This window comes from Pteropus vampyrus, unplaced genomic scaffold, assembly GCF_000151845.1.
Source record: "Pteropus vampyrus isolate Shadow unplaced genomic scaffold, Pvam_2.0 Scaffold42, whole genome shotgun sequence".
Taxonomy (NCBI): Eukaryota; Metazoa; Chordata; class Mammalia; order Chiroptera; family Pteropodidae; genus Pteropus; species Pteropus vampyrus.
In genome coordinates this window covers 4,178,395-4,204,189 of record NW_011888823.1, presented here as the reverse complement: position 1 = coordinate 4,204,189, position 25,795 = coordinate 4,178,395, and the positions used below count along the sequence as shown (strand labels likewise).

General features: G+C 53.8%; 1 protein-coding gene across 14 annotated transcripts in view; it reads right to left on the bottom strand.

The window, feature by feature from the left end:
- Positions 1–25,795, bottom strand: part of TNS1 (tensin 1) — a 175,165-nt gene that overhangs the window by 13,046 nt on the left and 136,324 nt on the right. For 12 of the 14 annotated variants that reach the window (XM_011358617.2, XM_011358613.2, XM_011358623.2 and 9 more), the window contains 7 exons: positions 21,118–21,314; positions 20,095–20,170; positions 16,505–16,597; positions 8,135–8,333; positions 4,005–5,146; positions 913–999; positions 36–167 (listed from right to left, as the gene is read on the bottom strand). In XM_011358617.2, coding sequence (XP_011356919.1) covers positions 36–167; positions 913–999; positions 4,005–5,146; positions 8,135–8,333; positions 16,505–16,597; positions 20,095–20,170; positions 21,118–21,314 — 1,926 coding nt within the window. The remainder of the gene's footprint in view (positions 1–35; positions 168–912; positions 1,000–4,004; positions 5,147–8,134; positions 8,334–16,504; positions 16,598–20,094; positions 20,171–21,117; positions 21,315–25,795) is intronic. The other 2 variants (XM_011358615.2, XM_011358616.2) reach the window with 2 other exon arrangements.

The following is a 25,795-nucleotide window of genomic DNA, read 5'->3' as shown; positions in this document are numbered from 1 at the left end:
TGGCCCTGAGGCCCCACTTAAGCAGATGCTGTTACCTTTTTTATTCTGCTGCATAATGGTCGGAGGGGGAGACGACACCTTCATGGCCAGCCCATAGGCCCCTCGGAAGGAGTGACTGTCACGGATGATGAAGGCCCCTGGTTCCTGGTCCTTCAGGAGTGCGATGGCTGAATGGTAAGGGGTGAGGACGGAGGAGGAAATAAGAAATTGACTGCACTGGCTCTACTTATCAACAGGCCTCTCGAGCCTCACTCTTTGTTAGAATTCAAGCATCCTAAGGGTCCTCCTATACCAAAGTTGGCAATTTTTTTTCTGTAAATGGCCAGATGTAAATATTTCAGGCTTTGCAGGCCACACAATCTCTGTTGCAACGACACAACTCTGCCTTTGCGGCACAAAAGCAGCCACAGACAGTACATAAACCAACAGATGTGGTTGTGTTCATTAAATCATATTTACAAAAACAGGCGGCAGTCTGGATCTGACCGTAGTCCATAGTCGCCCGTGCCCTGTCCTATCCACACAGACTTTCCTTGGGCGCTAAGGCAGACCTCCTCTCGATCCCCACAATCCCAACTCTTTTCTCTGTAAAATGTGCACAACTCTCCCACATCATGCAGATGGAGAGCTCAGGTTTCCTACGATCTTGCCCGGCTTTTTACTTTGCCCAGAAAACCAAGACTCTGCTGCTTTTAAAAATCCTTCAAAGGAGCGTCTACCACCACTGCTTCTGCTCCCCCACACTTCACCTGGGGATCACTCTTCCTGTCTGACCTGGATCCCAGCCCCTCTCTGTGACCACCACCTACGGCAAAGAGGAAGGAGTCTGCTGAAGTTCCTTGCCCAGGAAAGATGTGGTGGGCAGCAGCCAGCTGTGACCTTGGATGGACTCTAGTGCCCCGCAACACTCACCCTGCTCTCTAGAGATCTCAGGCTTGTACCAATACTTGGAAGTGTCCTGGACGAATTTCACTTTAGCCCGGGTCTCAGGGCTGTTGTCTGAAGGAGAAGGAGGAGAAAAAAGAAAGAATAGTTATAAGTTGAATTATGACCTCCAAAAGCTACGTTAGAGTCCTCATCCCGGTATCTGTGAATGTGACCTTATTTGGGAGTAGAGTCTTTGCAGATGTAATCAAGTTAAAATGAGGTCATGCTGGGTTAGAGTAGGCCCAAACCAATATGACTGGTGTTCTCATAAAAGGAGGGAAAGAGACATAGAGACACAAGGGGAAAGCACCATGTGAGCATGGAGGCAGACAGACATTGGAGAGATGCATCTATAAGCCAACGGACACCAAGGATTTCCAGCAAGCACGGGAAGCGAGGAGAAGGCCTCTAACAGACTGCCCCTCAGAGCCTCCCAAAGGAACCAGCTCTGCCAACACCCTGAGTTTGGACTTCTGTCACAGAATAAATTCTTTTTTTTTTTTTTTTAAGGCAAGGCAACCCTTGGTTAACCTCACAGATTGCAAGGATTTTTTTTTTTTTTTTTTTAAGGCAAGGCAACCCTTGGTTAACCTCACAGATTGCAAGGACCTTGTCGGTTTACAATTCCTTATTTTTTATTTTTTATTTTTTTACACCTACAGCACCTGGTCTTCTTAGACGGTCTCCCATCCAAGTACTAACCAGGCCCGACCCCGCTTAGCTTCCAAGATCAGATGGGATTCGTCTTAAGACATTAAGCCTGTGGTACTTCGTTATGCTGGCCTAGGAAACTAATGCAGAAAGTTAGTCTCCTCAAACATCATCAGAGCATTGCTAAAAGGGACCTCGAGCAGCTTTCTCATCCTTTCGCTGTCTTCCACCAACCCTCATGGATCACAGAGCTGCTCTCTTGTCGAAGAGCCCGGTACGGTATTCTCACTGAACCCACGAAAGCCCTGCTCCACCCCATCTCCCCCTTCCTCTAGAAGCGTCAAACTAAACCCTTCTCGCAGCTTCTCTCCCCACCTCTAGCCCCTTTCTCAACCTTATCATAACAACCTTGAAGATGAAGGCAGAAAGATGCATGTCGTCTGCTTCTCCCCACCCCCTCTTCATTCCCCATGTGGAAAGCCCATTGTATAGAGTAAAAACCATCCCTCCTGCCTGAGACAAAGAGGGGAAGGCTTAGCCTAGAAGTTAGAAGCCATCAACTGTGTGTCACATACTCCGCTTCTCTGGTAGATTCTCCCCACTGCAGACCCTTTGTGGACCAGGGATGACTTCATAAAACATGAGGCACTAGAAGGAGTTCCGAGAGCATCTAGTCCAACCATTTAACCTTACGAGTGAGGAAAGTGAGGCTCGGAGAAGGGGCGTGATCTGCCCAGGTCACACAGATGGTTAACAGAAAGGCTCTTGTAAGACCTTCCCAGATAAGTCGACACAGGAGCCGGTTCAGTACCAGCTACACCATATCTTGCCAGTAGGTATTAGGATGCGCGACCCTCGCTCTTCAACCTCTCCCTTCATCTTTTGGCAACAACGACAAACAGAAAGGAGGGTGGGCAAAGAGGAAGAAAGGTATATCCACTTCCAGATGTCTCCTCTCCTTTCTTGAGAGAGAGGCCGGAGCAGAGGGAGCCTGTGCTAACGAAGTTGTAAAGCTCAGGGCTCAGAACAGAGACGGGGCTGGGCTCTGCGTCCATTGCTTAGTCGATTTCAATGTATCCCTTAAACTCTGCTAGACTTCTGGGATCTGTCTCTGGAGGACAGTGAGGGGGCAAGTAGGTCAGCTCCCTTTCCTGGCAGCTGTGCACTGAGGAGGGCCTCTGGGGTAGGCAGCTGGACCGTGCAACTATCGCAAGCTGCCTCTCTCTGCTCTGAAGCCACAGGCCCCCGCCGATGCTCTGTCAGAGGCGGCTGCAGCTCCATGTGCCTTCCTGTGTTGACTCCAATGGCTATTTTAAGCAGGGAAGATGGTGGGAAACAGGAAATGTCCCAACTACTAGAAGTTTTGAACCTTCCAGGGAGAGAAGCTGGGAACCAGATGTCTCTGGTGGGCAGCAGGAAGCAGGGGAGTGCAGAGTCGCTGTAGGTGTCCTGGCTCGGCAGGCTCAGGGCAGGACCTGGGAGTGACATATTGAGAATCTGGGCTTCTGGGGCCCAACCCAGGCTGCCCAAAACATTCTCAGTAGTCTTTGAATGCCTCGGGACCACAGGGCCTCTCTGCACACAGGCAGGTTCCAGGTCTGGATGAGAAGCTGCAAATCAGCTGAGGCCTTGACCTTTGTGTTTAGATAATGAGCTCTCTAAGTAGAAGCAGAGAGGCCAAGTTCTGGTGATGAGTGAAGAATTCAGTGTGCAAACTTGCACAAGCTTTAATGAAGCTGGGTTGGTAGAAACTAGACTCCAGTGAAATGCCCAGCCCTTGGCTTTGTCCCATATCACATCTGGCTGCCATATCTATTATTAGCGATGTGAGTGACGTAAGGATCAAAAGGTGGGAACAAGGGGCTTGTAAAAGGTATGGAGGTCCAGATTTGAAAGGGAGACATGATAAAACAACTCCAATAACGCAACTCAGAGAGCATTAGCTCTGGGTAGTATGGGCCTGGATTGGCAGCCTGGCTCTGCCATTTGTTAACTATCTGACCCTGGATAAATGACTGAGCCCTCCAAGTCTCAGTTGCATTGTGTATGGCTGTGAGGATGAATGAGCTAGCACTTAGCTCAGAGCTCGGCACACAGCCTGTGTTCAACAAGCGGTAGTGGCTGTGATAGCGATGATAATCGTAACGATAATGCTATCATTATTATTTTCATCATCATCATCGTCATCATCATCATCATCATCATCATTGGCATCTACATCCTTCTCCACGCCCCCACAGCCACGACAACCATAATGCATTTCCTTTACGTCTACCTTCAACTCCCATTATACAGATAAGGTAACTGAGGACCACAAGTCAGTGATCCACCCACGGTGTGTCTGCCAAGAGGCTGTCAGAACAGAAATCCTAACTGGTAGACTTCATCTGTCAGCAGGAGACAGGGAGGTGGAAGGAGAGGCCCACCTGGCATGGAGTACTTGGAGAAGTCAGGCAGAGTATGAGAGAAGGAGACGGTGCTGCTCCCACTGGGACTGGACATGCCGCTGGCGACAGGTGAGGAGGACACCTTCCCGTTGATGGTAGCATAGTTGGGGAGGCTGCCCGCCCGGTCTCCCATGGACATCCTCCGCTTCTCTGGCAAGGCTGGTGTTGGGCTCCCTTGCCGGAAGGCTGCTGAATCCGGCGAGGGGGAGGTGGCAGGGCTACTCAGACCAGGGTAGTAGGCAGGGGACACAGGGAAGGAGGGCGTGGAAGGAGCCTGGTAGCCGGAGGCACTGCTCTGCCGGGACAGCGTGGGTCTCCGGTCCTCAGGGGTGGAGTAGCCGCCATAGGCCACGTGCCGGTCTAAGCTGGGGCTTCCGGGAACCACAGATCCAGATCCTCCCAGGTGCCGGCCCAGGCTGGGGCTTCCGGGGCTGGCTATTGTGTTGCCATGGAGACTGGGGGCCAGGTTGCCCTGGTGGGTTCCTGGGTGCCGGCCCAGGCTTGGGCTCCCTGGAGTGGTGACCACACTGCCATGGAGGCCTGAGGCCTGGTGGGCCCCAGGGTGCTGGCCCCGGCTGGGGCTTCCTGGAGTGGTGGCCACACTGCCATGGAGGCCTGAAACCTGGTGGGCCCCAGGGTGCCGGCCCAGGCTAGGACTTCCTGGAGTGGTCGCTGCACTGCTCTGGGGGCTGGAAACTGTGTTACCATGGAAACCAGCTCCTGATGGGCCCATCACCTGGCGGTGGCTCAAACTGGGGCTGCCAGGGGCAGCCATGCTGGGGTTGATGGCTCGGCGACCAAAGCCAGGGCTAGGGGGAGTATTGGTGCCCACTGTCCTCTGGCGTGCCTGAGGGCTCCCGGGTACCGTGTGGACGCTGGGCACAGCAAACTGAGCCCGGGCCTGGCTTTCTGGGGAGTTGAACTGCTGCAGTGAGTAGTCGGGGCTGCTGTAGCTGCTGCCCACGGCCGGGAGAGGAGAAGAACTCTGGTAGCTTCTCTGAGCCGAAGGGCTGGGCTGGCTCAGGCTGCCGGAGCGGAAGCCGGAATCCAGCAAAGGCTGGGTGGGTGTCCGGGGGCCCTGGTCACTGCTCTCTCCTGACGGGAAACTCCCCACTGAAGTGCTGGAGAGAGAAAGGGCAGATTGAGATATCGGTAAATGGCATTTAATGAACGACAGGCTTTCAGCGAGCACCCAGACCTCCCTCCCACCACTAATAACGAGTGAGGACTCCGCTCACATGCATGGGAATGTCAGGGTTTTTACATCAGCCTATGAAACATCAGAAGCGGAAACTGAGGCTCAGAAAGGTTAAGCAACAGGCTTACGACCACAGGGCTCATAGAAGACCAGGGTTTCAACTCAGTTGTTTCTGATTCCAAAGTCTGTGTTTGCCCCACTGCCCTGTGCTGGCTCCTGAACCACACAAGTCAAAGCAAGGTGCCATCTTCGACCGAAACGGAAAGTAGCTGTCCTTGTGTCACCTCCAGAATCACAGAAACCGAAGACTGGAGAGAGGGTCAAATCACCTGGATCTCATTCCTACTGGAAGTGTCCCCGCCTTGACTCAGTTTCCTCAGTTGTGCCATCGTTATCTTTAAATGTTGAGAGTGTTAGAATTGGGCTTTCATTCCTGGGTGGCTTCAAAACGCAAAGAAAAGAAAGTCTCGGAGAAGGAGATTTCAGCTCGTTATAAGGTCTGCTTTCCAGCCGGTGGATCTGGCCACTCATGGAGCAAGCTGCTGTACATGGCAATGAGACCCCAATTGCTAGGAGCGTTTAAACAGAGGCCAACTGACCTCTTGGCCTGAATGTTGTGGAGGGACTATTCTCCATTGGAAGTTAGATTGGATGAGCTCAGAGGTTGTTCCCAACTCAAAAACTGTTAAAATTTACCTCAGAGGGAGCTGTATCTGGGGGAATAGCCACAATCAAAGGTTCTCCTCCGAAGTTAAGCACAAGTCCATAGAGAAGGAGTACAATGCAATGGCCTGGGAGTTGGGAAACCTGGATTCTGCTGGTAGTCTTCCCATATGAAGACATGAGGGAGCTTTGTTAAGATGACCCTGATTCTTTCCAGACACAAACTTCTATCCCTCATTGTCATGGCAAGAGAGTCAAAAGTCGGCAGGGACCTGGCCTAAGCAGCAGCTGCAGGGAGGTGGCAGGCAGGCTTTCCACCAGGAGCCCCTTAGGGGTAAGGTGGGGTCCTCACATAAGACGAGGGGCCAAAGCCTGGAGCTAGAGACTGGGAGTCTCGAGGCCGGCTGGCCAGCCCCACATGGGCCGGCTCAGATAAGCTCGCGTCCCCCAGGGAATGTGAGGTAGGTGGTGGGGGTGGCAGGCAAGAGCCTAGGGCAGGGAGAAGTCAGGGGCCAGGCTAGGACAAAGGCCACCTCACATCCTAGAAGGGGCCAGAGCAGAACGGCCACTTTCCGATAGGAATAACTTGGATTCTGAGGGATGGGAGGACATGTCAGGCTGGGTGGGGTGGGGCCGGTTCGGAACACTGAAACAGAGTCTGAAAGATTAATCCCAGAGGAGAAATGTTAGTTTCCTGAGTCCTGAAAAAAGCCAACACCACGGCAGGAAGAAAGTGAGTGAGAAACAGTGAAAACTTCCTGATGTCAGGGCTGCCTGACCCCAACGGTGATGACGGGGCAGGCGAGGAAGGCCCCCCCTTCCTTTAGAGGACTGCACCCTCTGCCCAGAGGCAGGCCTCCCAAGAAATGGAGCTGTCTGCCCGTCAGGAGGCTTGGTAGGGAGCAAGATAGACTGGGGGTGCAGGCTGGGCTTGAGGTTTCAGAATTCTTAGAATCCAGAAGAAAACTGCCTCTGCTCACGCAGCTACTTGCCCCAACCTGGGAGGGGTGTGTTACCCTGACCAATGTAGGGCACACGGCAAACTTAGGCCATCCCTGGCCTGCGGATATGTGAAGAGGTGGCTTGAGTACTTCCTGGCCCCTGGGATCCCAGGCTAGGGAGGGAGTGGACGCGGGAAGGGGTGGTCAGTGGCAGTCTCTCTCACGAGGGTTCTGGCTGGGGCAGGTTTCTCTTCCTTCGCCTGGTACCCTATTCCCTTCCTGGGCTGACCTCAACCTCCCTCTCCTATGTCATCTTCTCCCCTCTCTGTCATTAAGCTACCCGCCAGCCGAGCAGCTTCTCACCGTACCCAAACATGGGGTCCTCTCTCTTTAGAGCCCTCCCCTGCCCAGTTCTAGGCTTTCCACTCAGAATGCCAGCCACATCCCCAGCAAGACACCCTTCCTCACACTCAGCAGTGACACTCCTCACCTGAGCCATCAGCACCACGACCCCCCAACACATCCACACCCTCAGCCCTCTGTCCTGGCTGTGCTGTCCTTCTAGAATGCCCTCTCCCTCCTTCCTCATCTTCAACACCCTGATCATCCTTCTGGCCTCACCACAAATACCTCCAACCCCCAGGCATCCTCCCTGTACCCCTAGCCAGAAATCACAGCCCCTTACACTGAGTTTCGAGCACTCTAATTATGCATCTGCTTTGGGCACATCTGAGTCCTCCTGTGATGGGCACCTTAATCCGGGTCTGGGGAAAAGGACAGAGACGTGGGCTCTGAACCCGACGCCTGTGGTCTGAATCCTATTTCTGCTACTGTTTAGCTTCAGGACCGTGAGCAACTACTTTGCTTCTCTGTACCTCAGTTTCCTCTTCTGAAACGTGGAAATGATAACAGTACTTACCTCATAGGATTACCGCCAGGTTAGATAAAATAACTGTATAAAGCCTTTAGCAAAATGCCTGATATATATAGGAAGTACTCACTACATAGCGAATTACTGCTGTTAGATTTTAAACTTGGGGTAGGGACTACTCCTGGTTCACCTTCATACCCCCCCCCCCACCCCCACTGAATTCAGCCTGGGGATTAGAGCAGATTCATCCTCAAGCTCCGCACAAGATGTGGCACTGAGCAGCTGCTCTCTCAAGGTGCCCTGATGAGCTAGTTTTCCAAGGACAGCAACCTGGATGTTATTTCTGCCAGTCCACACCCTGGGCAAATCCAAGAGCCCTCACCCATGCTAGCCCAGGTCTGAACTCTCACACCACGCGCTGCTTCTCCCCACTTACCTGTCAGCGCTGAGGATGGGGCTGCTGGTGGAGAGGGGGCTGGGGGAGACAAAGGAGCCACCCAGGGTCCCATTCCTCAGGGGCGTCTCATGGCCATAGGCCTGGGCAGCTGGGGCGCTAAAGCTCTTGGGCTCAGGGTCCTGAGCTCGGGGCCCAGCTACTGCCGTCCGCACCACCGACTCGACGTAGCTCCGAGGCTCTGGAAAGGGCAAGGAGACAGACTGAGCACGGACTGATGGGGCGCAGTGTGGACCCCAACCAGCCTGCCAGGAAACCCGCCACTCCGGTGTTCAGCCTGTGAAGACAGCCCCAAAAGGACAGCCAAGCATGCAGAGGGCACTTCTAGGGCTCCTGCCTTCCCATGCCCGCCCCTCTTCCCAGCACCTAGGAGAAGCTGTAGGAGGCCCCACAGCACTTTAACCACAGCCTCACTCAGAGAGGCATCTTAGAAGTGGATTCCAGCTCTGCCTGTAAACACAGCCATCATAGAATCTTAACCCTCCCCCACACACCCCCAAACCCCCGCCCAGAGCTGGGACAGCCATCCATAGCTGGCATCCACCTTAGCTGTTTCTTTCCTTTGAAGACTCGATCCCCTACCCCGCCTCCCCAGGCCCTTCTAGTTGCCCCAGGCACCACTGGAATCTGGGCTATACAGAGACCCAGAGGTCCAGCCGGCCCTGCCCCATCTTAGAACAGTGCCAGGGTTCACACAGGCTCCACTCCACGCCCAGGATCCAGAAGCAGGCCTGTGCTGGTGAGTCACGCCCAGCCCCTTCACACCCAGACACACCCACCCCCTTGCCTGATACACTTAGCATTCCTCCTGAGACGGACACCATCATCCCCACTCGGTATTCAGAATATCCTAAGAGGAAGCGGGTGGGGAGGACAGGCACCAGAAAGGCCATCTTACAGATGAGGACGCCGAGGCCTGGAGAGTGAAATCACTGGAGGCCCAGCCAGGAGCCAGACCTCTTGACTCCCAGCCAGTGCTTGTCCAACGCCTCCTCTGAGGCCGGCCCCAAAACTAACTCGAGATTAAACAGAGAGAAGCAGCAGGGTGCCCTGGGTTTCTCCAGGGACATGATGAGGGATGGATGACATTCCTGCCACCTCCATTTCTGGCACCAGTTCCGTCTCCCTCAAGACGGTCATGATTGAGCACAGACCCACACTCCGCCTGCAATTAGGGCATCTGCTGAAACCAGCCTGAGTCGATGCAGCCCCAGGCAGGCCAGGCCCCTGGAGCCTTTGTTGGCCAAAACTGTGCTGGTCACTAAGTCCAAGAATATCCACCTCCCCCTGAGCCCAAAGAAAAGCTTACTTTGTTAGGAACTCAATCGCCAAGGTGTTATGGGGCACAGCCTCTTGGGCATGGCTTCTGAAGTGGTCCCACAGCCTAACATCCTGCACACAGGCCCAGAGGCCTGCGGACAGGGGGAAGATGGTCTTTCAGAACAGGGCCCTTTACAGAGGTGTGGGGCAGGGGGTAGAGGGAGGAGGGAAAGGGGGATTCTGTGTACAACTTCAGCCAGAGGCTGCCAGTCTGTCTTTTAGTTTTCACAGAGTTCCCTTCAACCAACAGCAGTGAGAGTGGATGGGGGTGGGGCAGGATGTCTGCAAAGGGACAATCTATTCCAGGTACGGGGTGCAGGGTGATGTAGCACCAGCTCCTCGGCATCCAAAGCTGGAGTCCACATGGACAGAGGCCAGCAAAGCCACCTTGAGAGCCCCCTCAACCAGCCCAGGCCACCCACACCCACCTCACAGAAGCCCCAGGCCTCATCCATTCCAAAGGCACTGATTCTGTGCCATCTGTGCCTGAGGCCCTGCTGGAGTCAGGAGATGCTAGGACACCCTCCGACCCGAGGCAGACACACTTTCTGATAAAGGACCTGACAGTAAATATTTAGGATTGCTGGGCCAGACAGCCTCTGTCACGGATACTCAGCTCTGTTATGGCAGCGTGAACGCAGCCAGACAACAGTACACGAATGAATGAGGCTGTGTTGCCATGAAACCGTCTTTACTAAGATTGCCGACCCCTGAGCTGACCCAGCTCCTCAGCCCAGAGAAGTAGAGTGATCTGCCCCGGGACACACAGCCAACTGGTAGCGATGGATGGACGGTCTCTTGATTCTCCATGCTGGCTCTGCATGGCCTAGAGGAGGGCCACAGCCTCACAGGGGCACCCAAGGCCGGCTCCTACCCAGAACTCCAGCCCACCAGCCAGAGAAGAGCCAACTCCATTAATAATGATAGAAATAGCAAACAGTTGTATGAGGACAGTAGGATCTGGAGAAAGGATCTTGACCTGGTCACACAGTAGCAAGTGGCAGGGTCAGCCCTGGAACCCAGGCAGTCCGGCCCGGAGCCTGCTCTCTGGCCCACTGAACATATGGTCAGCTGAAAATTGGGGTGCTGATAGTTTCAGTGTGTCTTTAACCTTAGGGGCTAGCTCCATGCCCTGGGGTAACCCAGCTTGGCAGAAGAGACTATCAGACAGAGACTCGCATCCACAGAAACAGTAACAGAGACCCAAGGCCAGAGCCCACCTTCTCCACCCATCCCTCAGTGCCCGGCCTCACTCTCTCCAAAAATTCCTCCTGACACCCCTTCTCTCCCACTCAGAGACAGCAGTGAGATCCATCCGCCCCGGCCACCCTGGGTTCCTTGGTGATCTGTACTCGGGCGCCTCGCTCAGTGCCTGGCACCTAGTGGGCCCCCAATATGTGTCCGTCCTACAAACTAGCAGATGCATGACCCGTACCAGCCAGCCCCACCCAGACAGAGGAGCATCACAACCAAGACCTGAGAGACATACATTCACTTTTTCTCATTCCCTGGAGTTCCTGCCGACCCCAGAAGTTCAAGCGAAAACCCATGTAGATGACCCCTGAAGTCCGAGCTCCCTCTCACCCACAACGCCCCCTCCCCCTTACCGTCCCCCCCAATCCAGGCGGGAGGAGCGAAGCCCTTTCACTCAACCTCTGCTCCTCACAAACTCAGAGCAGGAGGGGCCTCTGGGAAGTTACTTGGCTTTCTGAGTCCATCCCTAGAACTGTTCAAACCCAACATTTTGGGCAAAAAAAAAATCAGTTTTCCCAAGTTTTCAGTCTCCGATTTCCATGTCTCCCTCTCTCTTCTTAACCTCAGGACAACGTACAACTTGCGGGTCCCCCTTCTTTCACTTACTGGAGGGGTGACCTGGGACAAGCTGCTGAAACTTTCTGGGACTCAGTTTCCTCATCTATAAAATGGGAATGAAAACACCCACCTGCCCATCCAGGATCAAGTGATAAGAGATGGGAAAGTTCCTTCTAATTCTTTCTTGTTAATTCCAATTAGCCGTGTATAAGCAGCCCCACCCTTGCCAACCTGTGCCTGAGCCCTGCGTGAGCCTGCCTCCCTCCACCTCTCTCTTCTGCTGTTTTCCTCCTCTCCTCCAATCCTGGAGCAGCTGTGCTCAGAGGCAATGGGGTTGGGAGGGGCGGGAGAGGTGGGGCCGGGGAGGGTGCTTCATGCAGAACATTCCAGGAGCCCAAACCCATTCCAAGTAGCTGTTGGCGGCTGAGAGCAGCTGGAGGCCGGAGAGTGACTTGGCCTCACCAGGCTGGGGGCACTGTTGGCTCTTCACGCACACCCTGAAGTGCATTTTCTGCCTCCCAGAAGGGTTGCTTTGCCTGGGGAGAGGGGGCCCATCCATTTCAAGTAAAGGAGGACATGTGGGTGGGGGACAGGGAGGACATAAAGAGACCCCAGAGTCCAATACAGGACCTCAAAAGTTAGAATTTCAGAACTTTTATATTCAGACCTCTCCTCTGAGATCCCATTACACCTTGTTTCCACCCCACTCAGTGCTCTATCTTATGCTGAAATGTCCTTTAGCATCTCTGTCCTTACCAGGCTCTCTCACATGTTATACCCTTAGTACCTAGCACAAGATCTGGCACATAGTAGGTGCTCAATAAAGATGTACGACACAGCACCACCCTAAAATCCCAGACGCCTCAGTACATCCATCGCCAAGGGTCTCAGAGCTGGAAGAATTCTCAGGGGGGTCATTTCTAGTCCCATGTCTTCCTTCATGCCAAGTCAGTCCCATCAAATTGTCTGGACAAACAGAACCGAACCTGAACACCCCCTGTTCCTGTTCCTCTGGGCAAGAAGTTCCAGTAATTTCTTCCCGTGTCACCACTGGGAAGATATTCTTATGTGGCCCTCATGTCTTTACCGATGCAGGCTTTCTTTCTTTCCTTCTTTCATGAAGAAGAGTACCCAGTCCCCATGTCCAGTAAAGTCACTGTCCTGTCTTCAGAGGTTGTGACCCGTATGATCACATGGAAAGGGGCAGCCTCCCCGTGCTGAGCCGGTGGAGGCTCTCGGCCATGCCCCTGACTGACTGTGGGCCTGCACAAGCCACTTAACATCCCTGAACGTCATCTCCCTGTCGGTAAAACGGGGTTCCTGTCACCTTCCTCTAAGAGCTTCTGTGATAATGAAACAAGATGATGTGTCCCATGACCACACGTGGTCTTGCCCTTGCCTGTTGAACCTCACTCTGTACCACACTCCACCTCGAGACCCCTTGTTCCAGCCTCCAACTCCTCCGTGTTCTCTGCCTCAATGACTTTGCAGTTCCTAGAAAAAAACATACTGTCGATTCCCAGGGCCTTTGCACATGCCCTTTTCCTTCACATGGAAGGCTCTTCTCCCACCCCAGTCTCACCAAATTAACGTCATTCACCCTCATGTCTCACCTCTTCAAGCCAAGGTCAGGGTCTTTGCCATAAGGTCTCATAAAACGGCATCCCTTCCCTTCAGAATGCTTATCTCAATATGTAATTCTGACTGAACGTTCAATTCTGACTCCTGTCATGCATACGCTCCATGCAATTAGGAACCAATGTTACTGCTCATCATTATATCCCCAGAGCTTGGCATTGTGCCTGGCACGTAACAGGCACAGAAAATATTTATTAAACGAATCGATAAATGACCAAATGAATGTAAAGCACCTTGAACAGAGCAGACTCCCCTAAAGTATTCTTTTCCCCTAGCTGAGTAATTCTGCCTCTGACCATTTTTCCTCATAGCCATTTTTTGCTGAATTTCCCATCAAAATGTCAGCAGAGAAAGCAAGCAGAGCTTCAGAAGGTGTGCTTTAGTCTGATCCAGGAGGCAGCGCATGAGTAAGGAAAAACAGAGCTGGCTGCCCACAGCCTTGCTCCCTACCTCCTACTCCCCACTTCCCACTGCCCAGGCCACAACAGCAATTCCGACCCCCATGCTGGAATCCTAGGGCACTGTGCCTGGACACAGGAAGAAGGCTTTGAAACAGCCGCTCGACTAGGAGACAGGAGACGGGTAAGTCCGATCTTGGCCCTACTGTCTCCTGTGACCTTGAGTAGATGTGGCCACCCTTACCCTGCAACACGACCTCAGCTCCACAGCTGAGAAAATGATGGGTGTGGCAGGGCTGATCCCTAAGAACCTTCACCTTCTAACTGTGGATCCAGGACAGACAGGGGCAGGTCAGAGGGCTCGGTCTTGTAGGCTGAGAATCATTTGTGAGCACAATGGGCAGATCTGAGAGCTCAGTTCTGTAGATGCTCACTCCTCTGAAGTGTCACCCCAAAGTGGGAAACATAACAGGCAGAGCCTGACATGTCAGCCTAATCTACCTCAGACCTTCCTACCAGAGAGGGTTTGAGGTCCTACCAGTCTGTTGAAGTCAGCAACCAAGAGGAGAGTGTGGGGGGGGCATCTGACACACACGAATGCTGGCTCCAGGCGCCCGCTTATTCTAGACTCCTGTCCCAGCTTCCCTTCCCTGTCTGGGACCAGCAGCCAGGAACACGCCGCAGCTCACCCCGTCCTAGAATTAGTTGCTGAGGATGCCCTGTTCTGCAACCCCCATGCAGCCCGGAGCCCGGTGTGGTTGCCTGAACTCTGCCTAGATGAGGGCAAAGCCTCATGAAAACTCCAGCCATCTTACCTGGGGGATGGCAGATTCAGAGGGGCACAGCCCATGCCCATTTTGGGAGTAGAAAATCAAAGCGGTAAAGTGCAAAGGAAATCAGGAAGTGGGCTTAAGAAAACCAGATGGAACCTTCAAAGAAAACAGCCACATGAAACTAGGGCCCAGGTGAGAAGTCAGAACATCTGATACGTCGGAGCTGGAGTGTGTTCCGGCACCACCTTGTTCAAGCCCTCCTGGTAGAGATGGCTTGAACCACACCCAGATGCCACAAAACCACACACAAGCCGCCCACGCCGGCAACCCCTTAGTTCACCTGCTGCTGAGTCATCACTTGAATTCTGTCCCTAATAAGTCAAAGGCTTTCAACCAGATTACATCCCCTCTCTGCTTCCCCATGTACAATGTGGAGCTCATCTAAATTAGGGGGTTAAGCCGAGACATAGGCATGCTAACTCCTTGAAATTGTCAAAATTATGTACATGATGTCTGGAGGCAGAGGGGTGGGTCTGTAGCTTTTCTGAAATCCCTGAAGGCATCTGAGATCCCAGAAAGACAGATGTCATTCCATCTATGTTGATAAGAAACCAGACAAGGGCTTCAAGGGGGCAACGCGTGACTCTAAGACAGTGGCTCGGGACGGGGATGACTGTCCCCACCCCAGGGAGCATTTGCAATGTTAGAAACACTTTGATTGTCATGACTCGGTGGGTGCAGAGGCCAGGGATGCTTCTAAACATCTTGCAATTCCCAGGGCAGCCCCCACAGGTAATTGTCCGGCCCCAAATGTCAGTAGTGCCGAGGCTGAAAAACCCCGCTCTGAGCTCTACATGTGGCATACGTCCCGGAAATGCAGTAATGAGCCCCCTCCCTGCATGTGAGGGCCCTCGCCCTCCAAAGGGGCTTGCTGCACCCTAGGCAGACTGGTGGAAAAGCCACTGGGGGTGGCAGCAGCAGGAGGAACATTTTGTCAGCAAGGTGGCACCACAGTAGTGCCTCGACACTGGCTGTGCCTGAACCAGCACTATAAGTTCCTCATTCAGGACTTGGGCGATGCCTAGGGTGACAGCTCATCACCAGGGGGTGAGGACCAGGAGGCTATCGGCCTGATCGCTTGAGACCTGATCAGCAAAGAGAGCTGCCCCCCAGCCAGCCAGATCAAGCTCTGTGTGAAAAGCCATTCCCAGACCCGGACGGCAGGAAGCAATGCACAGCAAACCCACGCTTACCTTCAGAAAGCTCTGTCACCTCCTTCCCCTCATCCTCCTCTGAGGGAAGATGAGAAGAGAGGTGGGGAGGGAGGAGAAGCAGGAAAGAGGCAGATCATAAAGAAGAGAGGGAGAGCAAAAAGGGGAGACAGAGAGAGATCAGTTAACAGAGATTATTTCTTGAGAGAGAGAATTTGTTGAGAAAAGGGAGCTGGGAAAGCTGGGGTGAGGCCAGGGCAGAGGTGACGCTCCACAGTAGCACTCCGGGGTGCGGGATGAGGCCCACCCCGGCAGGACCTCGGGGCTCCAGGGTGGCAGTTTGAAGGCTTTACTCTCAGGAGCAGCAGGTCCTGGCCCGCATGGTTCTACGCGTCCGTCACAGCCCCTGCCCCAGGGTTTCGGCAGGACGTGTCTCAAGCAAGAGTGTGCTGACCTGGTGAGAGGCAGCCCCCGCACCCTTCCCTCTGGTGACTCAGTGTCCCTGGCCATGCAGACGCCTCCTGAGTGGGAGGCTGTGCCAGACCGTGTGTCCACGTGGGTCACACATGCATGCCACTGTGCTCCTACCTGGCAGGATCGACCTTCTGATGACTAAGGAAAAGAAGCCAAGTTGGTCCCTGGAGCCCCAGCCCAGACCTAAAACCAGTCTAGGGAGCAAGTTTCTGGATCCAACCTGCTTAAAATGACCACTAAGGGCCCAGGACCCCCCGCCTGCTCTTCCCCTCACAGGAAGGAAAGGAGCTGGGAAATGTGACAGGGACGCAAGAGGTGTGAGCCTGGGCTCTGTGTGTGTGTCTGCATGTATGTGTGTTCGTGTGCATGTGCACAAGTGTCTGAACACTGGGGGAAAGGAGATACAGGCTTCTGGCAGGGACCTGACCAACTCCGAGCAACCTCAGGCCAGGACGCAGATCCCCAAGTCAGAGCATGCTGGACGTGGCATTGACCCCACAAGTCAATGGGCAGGAAGGCTGCAAAGGGATGTATCCCCTTCAAACCCCCGACCTCAGCACGGGCACAAACCCAGGCTGCCACCTTCTTTGCAGGGGGGTTCTGAGAACCCACCACCTCGGCTTTGAGTAGATCCTGAGGTCCTACCCCAGACCACAGGGGTCCTCTGACCCCAAACGCCTCCCTCTGGCCTCCCCCACCATCCCCTTGCTAGCCAGAGTCACTCACCACCTGTGGGGTGCAACAGGATGTCCGCTGGGTTGTGGGGTTTCAGGCCCAGAGCAGACAGGGGTGTCTTGGCCAGACCCGGAGGGGAGCGCACTGTGCCAGAAAGAAGCGGGGAGACAAAGGGAGTGAGCCTTAGGGTGGGGGAGTGGGAGAGGGGAGGGGACGGAGGGGAGGCACCCATAAGTGAGGGCATATTGGGGAGGGGTGGGCACAAGAGAGAGATAGAAGAATGAGCCCCAGCCCTTGGGGGTGCTGCTACGGAAAAACCGTGTTTTTCCACGGTTTAAAGGGTAAAGGGAGTCAGGACGTGGTGCTCTTGTCCTGGCCCTTCCCCTCAAGCTTAAGAAAACCCTCTTTCCCCTAGGGCTTTCATTTCTTTGCTAAGGTCCCCTTACCTGCCATGGTTTACAACTGCCATGCAGGTTTCCTTGGCTATCTCAGACTCTCTCTACGTGATTATCTCTTCCCTCTGCTTCTCCCTCCCTCACCTACCCGAACCCCCACACATATATAGTCTTTCTAAACAAGGTGTTTAGATGGCCTAGACGAGAACCAAAGAAAATGGAGCATCTGGAAGGCACATCCTATAAAGGGCAGATGGGAGAGAAGGGATCACCAGCGAAACCATGCCAACCTGGATCCCAAGCTAAGATCTTTGACCCCCAGCCAAATGTGTCCCTTGCAAAAACCAGAAAGAGAACATTTCTCTGCATGGAGCTCTCTATGCCCGCCAAACCTCAGGGTTCTAGAAGAGAGAAAAGCCCAATCTCCACAAGCCTCCGCCAAGAGCACCGACTCCCTGCGCAAACCACAAATCCCTCCCAAGCCGCCTGTCCAGGTTAGAAGTGTCACATAACACACAGGTCAGGAAGGGCTGTCAGGCTTTGTCCCTCCAGCCAAGGATGAGGCCAGACTCTGAGCTAATCTACAAAGAGGTTGTTATGCCCAGTCACGAGATTACTTGGTGGCAGCTGCCACATCTCCTAACGTACCTCCGAGGAAAAGTAAAGAAATGAGCTCTGTATCTCCTATCATGGCCATCTGGAGCCTGCAGAGGTCACGGGTCCTGAGGACACACAGCCACACAGATCTGCCAGAGTCTGAGGCTGCCTGGCCCTTGCCATCAGCTTCAACAGATGAGCTGCAGCCCTCAGCTGTCCAGGACCTACACAGCAGCTCCAGTACCCTCCCTGGCCCTGCTTCCCTTCCCCAAAAGACAGTGAGATCTAAAGGAAACTAACAAAAAATACAATCTCTCAACATAAGTAATGCATATAACTTATTTGCGCATGTGCAGGTATGTGCATAGGCGTCTGTGGGAATGATGAGACATCACAGGGGTCCAGTGGGTGGCCCAGTCTTGCACTCACCCCCGCTACATCCTTAGATGCCCAGCAGAAGAATACAGCAGAGGGGACAACTGTACAAATACACACATCTAGGCATGGGGCTGGTCTAGGCCTACATATCTCTGTCCATCCTCACTTTTTACACATGTACTGAGGTTCTTACAATAGACACTTATCAAGCACTTATTAATATTCATCAGATAGATGAATTTGAATGTAATTAATTATGGAAGAATGAGCCTAGCTCAGGGGCGACTGTCCGTGGAATGACCGCGAAGGCTCTCCAGCCCTCAAGTGTGGGAGGTTTTTCTTGCTTCCTCTCATGCACCTCCAGCCCCCTACTTGCTTAGGCCCCCAATCACCAGGATCTGGCCCTTCTGCTGAGGCAGATGAGTGGGTAGCCCTGAAGCCAGGCAAGGCTTTTGCTTCCCGAGAGAATTCTTTGCATTTCTCCGCCTCTGTCCTCTCTCCCAGCTCTGTGCATGGATGAAACCTCTGATTTATCCTCCCCACTGGGTCACCCCGAGCTGGCCAAGGAGAGAGAGAGAAGAATGGGGACAGGAAAGTGGCAAAACCCAATCCAAGCTCAGCCTACATGGCTTCTGTCCCAGACAGGGTAATGGCCAAGATCCTGGCTGTTTAGACTGACAGAATCGGAGCAGGTGTGAAGGTGAAGGGTAAGACTAGGGAGAGAGATTCCACAGACTTGAGCAAATTGCCCAGGGCTTGCTGTCTAGCATGGTAGCCATAAGCCACACGGGGCTATCAAGCGCCTGCATTGTGGCCAGTCTGCACAGAGAGCTGTAAGTGTAACACACACACCAGATTTCAAAGATTCACGTGAAACAAAATATCTCAATGTATCTTTACATGTTGAAATGATAATATTTTAGCTCTTTGGAGTTCAATATAACCTACTGTGAAAATTAATTTCACCAGTTTCTTTTCACATTTTTTTAAAATATTGAAAAACATCTCATTAATATTTTTATATTGATTTACCTATTGAAATGATGCTATTTCGGATATCTCGGGTTCAGTTAAAAAATCCTTAAATTTAATTTCTCCAGTGTCCTGTTACGTTTTGTTTGTTTGTTTGTTTGTTTTTAGAGTCAAAAGAAGAGTTTATTAGAAAAGGGGTGACACTCCACAGACAGAGCGTGGCCTCCTCTCAGAGGCAGAGTGAGAGGGACAGTGAGAGACAGAGTTAAGGCACTGAGAAGTCCTCTTATGTTTTTAATGTGGCTATTAAAAAAATTTTAAATCACAAACGTGGCTTGTGATCTATTTCCTTCAGTCACAACTCCAACCTCGTGCATGCCCAAGATGGCAGCCAACACAAGTTCTGCTGGTGTAAGGCCAGGTCCTGGTGCCACATTCCTCCTTCCGCAGGACAGCCAGCCACCAGGAGAATGCACGGCCGGCTCCGGCTCTCTCGTCCTCACCCTCCTCCCCTCTCACGGGGGGAATGCAGAGCTGGGCCAGGCCTGGCCAACTCAACCCTGGAGCAACACCAGTCTCTCCCATCTCTGCTGACTCGGGCTTCTCAAGGGAACCCCGAGTCCTCCACAGCCCCGGACGGTTGCATTACCACTTTCCCGCAAGAGCCTCCTCCAGCCGCTCTTCACGGCTCTTCTACCATAAAAAGGGGATACTGTCCCACTTCTATGCTCATCTGGGTCTTCTCTTGGGGTGGAGGTACCTCTGTGCTTTGGGAATTTGACTCTTCAGTGAGCACATCCGGGGCCCAAACGAAACGCTCCAGCCTAGAGGCCAAGGATGGCTGAAACCAACGGCCTCAGTCAGCCTGAACATTCTGGGCCTTTATTTCCTTGGTAGAAACTAAATGGGAGTCAGAAGCAAGAAGCTCAAGGGGTTGTCTCAGAGACACACCGGCAAATCACAAAGAGTCACTCTAGGATAGGAGATGTTTTGTACACAGGATGCAAAGACTCTCAAAACTGGGAAAACCGCACACTGTGGGAGCTCGGGGGCTCCCTAGTCTGTCGGTCGGATCCTAAGCCTTCACCTGTTGCATCTCAGGTGTGTGAGTGCGCAGGGAAGAGAAGTGGGGAGGAAAGGTGGAGTGAAATGAGCCATAGGGATGAGCAGGGGCAGATTCCTGCTCTGCCAACTTGGCCAGCAGCCCCCACCCCAGACCTGGGGTGCTTACACAGGCAGGGGTTGAGACAGGGGCCTAAGGGGACCCAGGGAAGACGGGGTTTAGCAGAAAGCTCTTACCCCCACTGGGCGGTGGGCTGGTCGGAGAGGTTCCCTCCATCTCCTCAAAAGCCTCCTTGTAGCTGTGCAGATGGGGCTGCAGAAGAAGAACAGAGGGAGTGGGGAGAGATACACTGGTGGCCATGACCTTGAGAAAAAAGCAGTTTCCAATTAACCAGCCCACAAAGCCCCTCGCCAGCCTGACCACCTACCCTCCCCAGGTAAACACAGAGGTCAAAGGACGATCCTTTCTATTCACAGCCCCAACAACTCCCTGTTGCACAGAGAATGAAAAAAAAAAATGCCTATTTGCAGAAGAGGCAAAGAGAAGGGTCTAGGGACAGAGGACGCAGGTGCCAGTAGAAGACGGGAAAGAAAAGATGTGTCCAAAAGCCATTCACATCCAGAATGACTCAGACTGGATTTTATCAGACATGGACGACTCGCATCAGAATCTTCCAAGATGTGTATTTTGAATGCCGATTCCTGGGCCTCACCCCAGTGCTAACATGCTGGAATCTCCGGAGGTAGATTTGAGAATCCACATGTTAACAAATCCCCTGGAGATTGCTATGTAGGCTGAAGTTTAAAACCTACTGTCTGAAACTACTGAAATGTCTCAGAAATGTAAATATTTGGCATTGAAATTAGACCTCTGGATAAAACCCTTCATCTAGAAAGAGCTCAAAAACTCTTTGTCAGTCTGTATGATCTGGTTTGGAGCAAAGAGACTGTGGTCCCCTTGTCATACCCAGGATTCTTACCGCCCTACTCAGGCGCACGCTTTAGGGGTCAAGAAGGGAACTCGGTCTCGGTGTTAATGGAAGATGTGGGGGCATAAAAGCCATTTAGGGGAGGAAATGGGCTCCAGATTTCCCCATGCCAGAGCCCTAGGGTGAGAATGCAAGGAGGAAAACTTACTGGGTTAATGACAAGTCAGTGCCACCCAGCTGACCATCAGGGTCCTGGAGAGTTCGAGTGGGCTCTGCTACCCGCTGTGGCCCCACGATGCACCAGAGTCCCATAATGCACCACAGGACTCACCTCTTTGGGCCGTCCTCCAGGATTAAGAGCGATGGTGAGAGCCAGCTCTGGGGAGACGCACTGGACAGGGGAGCGAACCCCAGGGCTCCGGGGAGATGAGGGTTCTGAAGACTGGTTCTCATACTGTCCATCACTGGCCGCCCGCCTCCGGAGAGGGGCCGGGGGCTCTGCAGGCTGCTTCTCCCGAGCCTGCACCCCTGGGAGGAATGGCAGGGCAGAGAGAGCAATGAGCATATTGTGAGAGAAAGGATTGATCAGGCCGAATTTCCCCAGAGAAAACAGTGCAAGCTCAGGGGCCATGCTGGAGCTGGGCCTGCCTCCCCTCTGCACCTCCCCCAGCCTCCCTCTGCCCACACCCCGGGTTCCTCTGCAGGGTGGGGGACCTGCTTACATTGGGCTGGCCTTCACCAGGAATCTACTCCGCACAGAGTTGGGGCCCAGAGCACAAAAGACTGATACAAGAAACAGATGTCAACTCTTTCCAAGGCCTGGAGGCAGAGGGCCAGAGCTTCCAGGCAAATGAGGGAAGGTGGAGGGAGGACAGACAGTCTCCAAGGCGACTGATCAACCAACAAGCAACATCAGGCCCGTGGGGAAGAACTTTTATAAAGAGTGAATAATGCATCATCTTGCAAATGATGCTCCCAAAAAGAAACAAAGACATGACTAAAGTTCCCAACCCCAGCTGGCCCCTGGAATATTGCTGGCCTTCTCTGGGGTTCCCCAACTTTATCCATTGCACCTCTGAAACTTCTTACCAACTTCCCTTATGCTGGCTCCTTAGCTACCCACAACTTTTCTTGCCTCAAAGATGGCCCAGGTTCCCTCCCTGCTCCTCCTGGCAGAACAGCAGACAAAGAGCCGGAGCCATGCGCTCCATCTGCTTTTCTGTACTTTCTTCCATTGCACAGGCCTGGGGATGTTGTTAACCCCACCTTCCTTCCTTCCCACTCCTCCCACAGCTGGGCTGAGGCACAGAACCCATTGCTTCACTGAGCTGGCTCCAGAAACCTAGAAAACTTACTTCCTGGGTCCCAGAGGCCAAGACCCAGCCTGAGGATAGGCTCTTAGTCCTGATTATCTTGTGCCAGGAGAGTCTCAGCCCTGTCTTCACCACTACCCAAGATCAAGTGAGGGGAGGGGAGGTGCTGGGACTTACCAAAAGTCACATGGGACTGGAACCTTGGGTGGACCAGCCTCATGGCAGCACACTTGGAAACACTGTCCCATGGCACATGTGCACACACACACGTACACGCACATGCACATACTGCTGGTCCCTGGGAATGCGCCAATGCAGCCAAGCAGAAATCACCCTCATTCAGACTGAATCATCATCTACCTTCCACAGTGGGGTCTGCACGCCCTGGGCGGCCTCCCAGCTCCCGCCTGGCACAGCCACTAAGGCTGCCATGAGGCACACATGCTGGGAAGCATTCCTACTTGTCATGAAGAACAAGCTGCCAGCTGCCAAGTCCAGGGACGGACACACACACACACACACACACACACACACACACACACACACACACTGCAAGACACGCACTCACACTCTCGCATAATTGGAGGCCCTGTCTGGAGAGCAGCTGGACTGGCACGCATTTATAAACGCAGAAGGTACTCGGTGGTGTTTCAAGTCTCTACTTTGGGCTATTTATTATTCAGAGGCAGCCCGCCTGCCATCTCAACTGAGAAAAAAAGAGTCCAAATGGAGACCATGATCTGGACTTACAAACTACTTAAAGTACATAAGCCCCTCGCCTTGAAGTGCCCTGACTTTCAGAATAGAAAAACGGGGTGGAGGGGGGCGGCTGGAGGGGGGTCACATTGTCTCAGCCAGAGGCCAGATGAAAGATGGAGCATGGCTCTAAGAGGACTGAGCAGCTTATGGGGACCCTAGAGCAAATCCTGTCTCCAACCCTCAGAAAAGCCTCCTGCACCTCCCACCATGCCTGTGAGCAATGCTGCCCTTGGCCATGCTTTTCCCACCTCCACCAAGCCCCCTTCCCCTCAGGTTCCTGGGCAGCTTGGTCCATAACTACTGCTCGTTTTGTTCCTGGCAAAAACATTAGAGAGAAACAGACGTAGCCATTGATTTTCTAATAATAATTGTGACAAAGGAGGCCCATTCGGGAAAGGCTCTTGGGGTTTGGAGCTAAGTTCAGCCTCAAGGTTAACAGAAATGCATTAGGGCCGCTCTCGGTTCCGGCTCGCCCAGCCCCACAGCCTCCTGCTGGCAGATCCCTGAGCCTCGGTGAGGGGTGGCCAGTTTCCCTGTGTGGGATCTGATGTCTGCCCTTGAAAAGTGGGTCTGTTTCAGTTTGAGGCCCTGAATCTCCCAGAAGCACAGAGAACATTCTCTCCGGTGTGCCCAGGACACCCTCCATGTTCAGTGCAGACGACTGTGATGCCCAGAGGGGAGGCTGCACTGTGGGAGGGGCTTCCCATCGGTGAGGACGGGAGACCCTCGCACGAGGCAGCTGGACATCTGAGAGCCGTCTCACCTCCTCAAGTCTCCTGTCCACTGCCACCAGACTGGCTCTGTCCAGAGGCAAGGGGGCGGCCAGGATGACCTCCGAAGAGCTAGGGCGCTGCAGGACAGCCTCCCTCTGCAGAAAGGGGAAGACCCTGCATTCCACTCTCATGGGACAGCCCCTCCCCCCGCAGAGCGCCCCACGGCACCAGTGGCTAGTCAGGGCCTTTCACATTCTTTGAACACAGTGTCTCACTGTTGTCCCCCTTGGCAGGCCCAGATCTGCCCCTCAGTGCCCAGAGAGCCATGTCCCCTCTCTCTTGTCTTTCCCTACGGGAGGGGAAGACGGGGCAGGGCGGAGGGGAGAGAAGAGAGCCTCATTGTTCCTTGGCCATGCTGGGCCCTCTACACAGAAGCTGACAGCCAATGTCAGAGAGAGGACACCCCTCCCTCACGTCCTGGAGACTGACCGACAATAAAAATAGGTCTGTTCCCCCCAATGCTCTCCTCTCCTCCACTGCCCTCGACCCCAGGCCTTCGCAGTCTCCAGGACCCGTTCTCTCTCCCTGTGGCCTCTGTCTCTATGTGCTCCGCTCCCTACACATACACAGGCACACACGCACTTATTCGCATAAGCACAAGTATGTGCGCACGAAGCCTTCACCCAGCAGGAATGGCGGTAGTTCAGTCACTCTCAGAACCCATATGGTCGGCCCCTTCCCCAGCAAGAGAGCGCAGGGCCAGAGCAAGCTCATGAAGAGAGGGGGAAGAGGCGGTGAAGGGCTCTGGGAGTCTCGCTGGGAAGCCTCCAGCCCCAGGAGCATGATGGGTGGGGTACTCCCACGGCAAGGACGTGGCCTTTGGGGTGATTACATGCTTCAGAAGCCCTGTGTCACCCTCCGAGGGCTGCTCATACACTGTGGGCACTGGCAGCCTGCAGGACAGTGGTCGCCTCAACCTAGGACCTCCACACGGGCTGCCAGACCTGGAGAGCAGGGCACATCAGCCCTATTTCCTGGGGTTCCTCACTCTGCTCCCCAGGGTGGTGCTGTGCTTGGGGAAGAGCTGGCTCCAAGGCTCTCCTAAAGTGTGCCAGACCTGAAGCACTGAACCCCTCCATCTAACACACACACACACACACACACACACACAATTCTGGGGGCTGTACCCCAACACACACGAATAAACACACTGGCAGAACATGGCCGCCCACCGTCCTGAGTCTCACGGACAAATGCCCTTGTGTCAGGCTTCATCACAGGCCTCCCCGGCACCCTCGGCCTGGCCATCTCCACCCCACAGACCCAGCTCTTCTTTCCAGCCTTCCAATTTCCAGAAGACTGGATTCCTCAGCTCCAGGTGGCGGGGCCGGGTGTCCAACTGCATGCCTGGGGGTCTGGAAGCGAGGCGATCCTGGAGGCCACCTGCTGGGCCAGGGCACCAGAAAGCCACACGGCAATCACACTAGCAGCCCCAGGGCAAGCATGCCAGCTCCCCTCAGGACAGGCCCCCCACCCCAGAACGGCCCCCAACCTCAGGCCCAGCTGAATGCTGCGCTCCCCACCACTGGGCCGAGAAAATGTAGAGGGAGAGGAGAGAAGGCAGACAGCCATTCTGCTAGAGCCATCTCCCCATTATCCACGGACCAGGAGAAGGAGGTTCCGGGAAAGCGCCAGATATTGCCACTGGAAGTCAACTGTTCCCAGCGCTCTCTAAGCCTTCTCCTGGACAGGCCCAAGGTCATGGCACGAGGCAAGTCTGAGCATCATCTTCTTCCTGACCCTGCCTCTGGGCTCAAGGAGAGGGAAAGAGCGAGGTGATAAATTTCCCAGGGCTGACAGCCTACGGCCTGTATGTCCAGGAGAACGGGGGCAGACGTAGGAGACTACATCACCCTCAAATAGAGCAATGTGACCCTTGATGAGGACCCCACCATGTTGGGGCACATCAAGCCACCTTGCAAAAAACACACAGCGAGGCTGTGATCTCTCCATTTTTCACATTGGGAAACCGAGCTCTGGGTAATGAAGAGACTTTTCCAGGGTCACAGAGGTGGTCACAGGCAAAGCCAGGACCACACCCAGGACTCCTGTCTCTCGCCATGGGTCAGAGATTCACGATGAGGTCACAGGAGGTGCTCTGTCCCCAGGAAGTGCTGTACTCAAGAGTGGACAGAGCAGCAGGAGCTGGGGCACCATTCTTTGT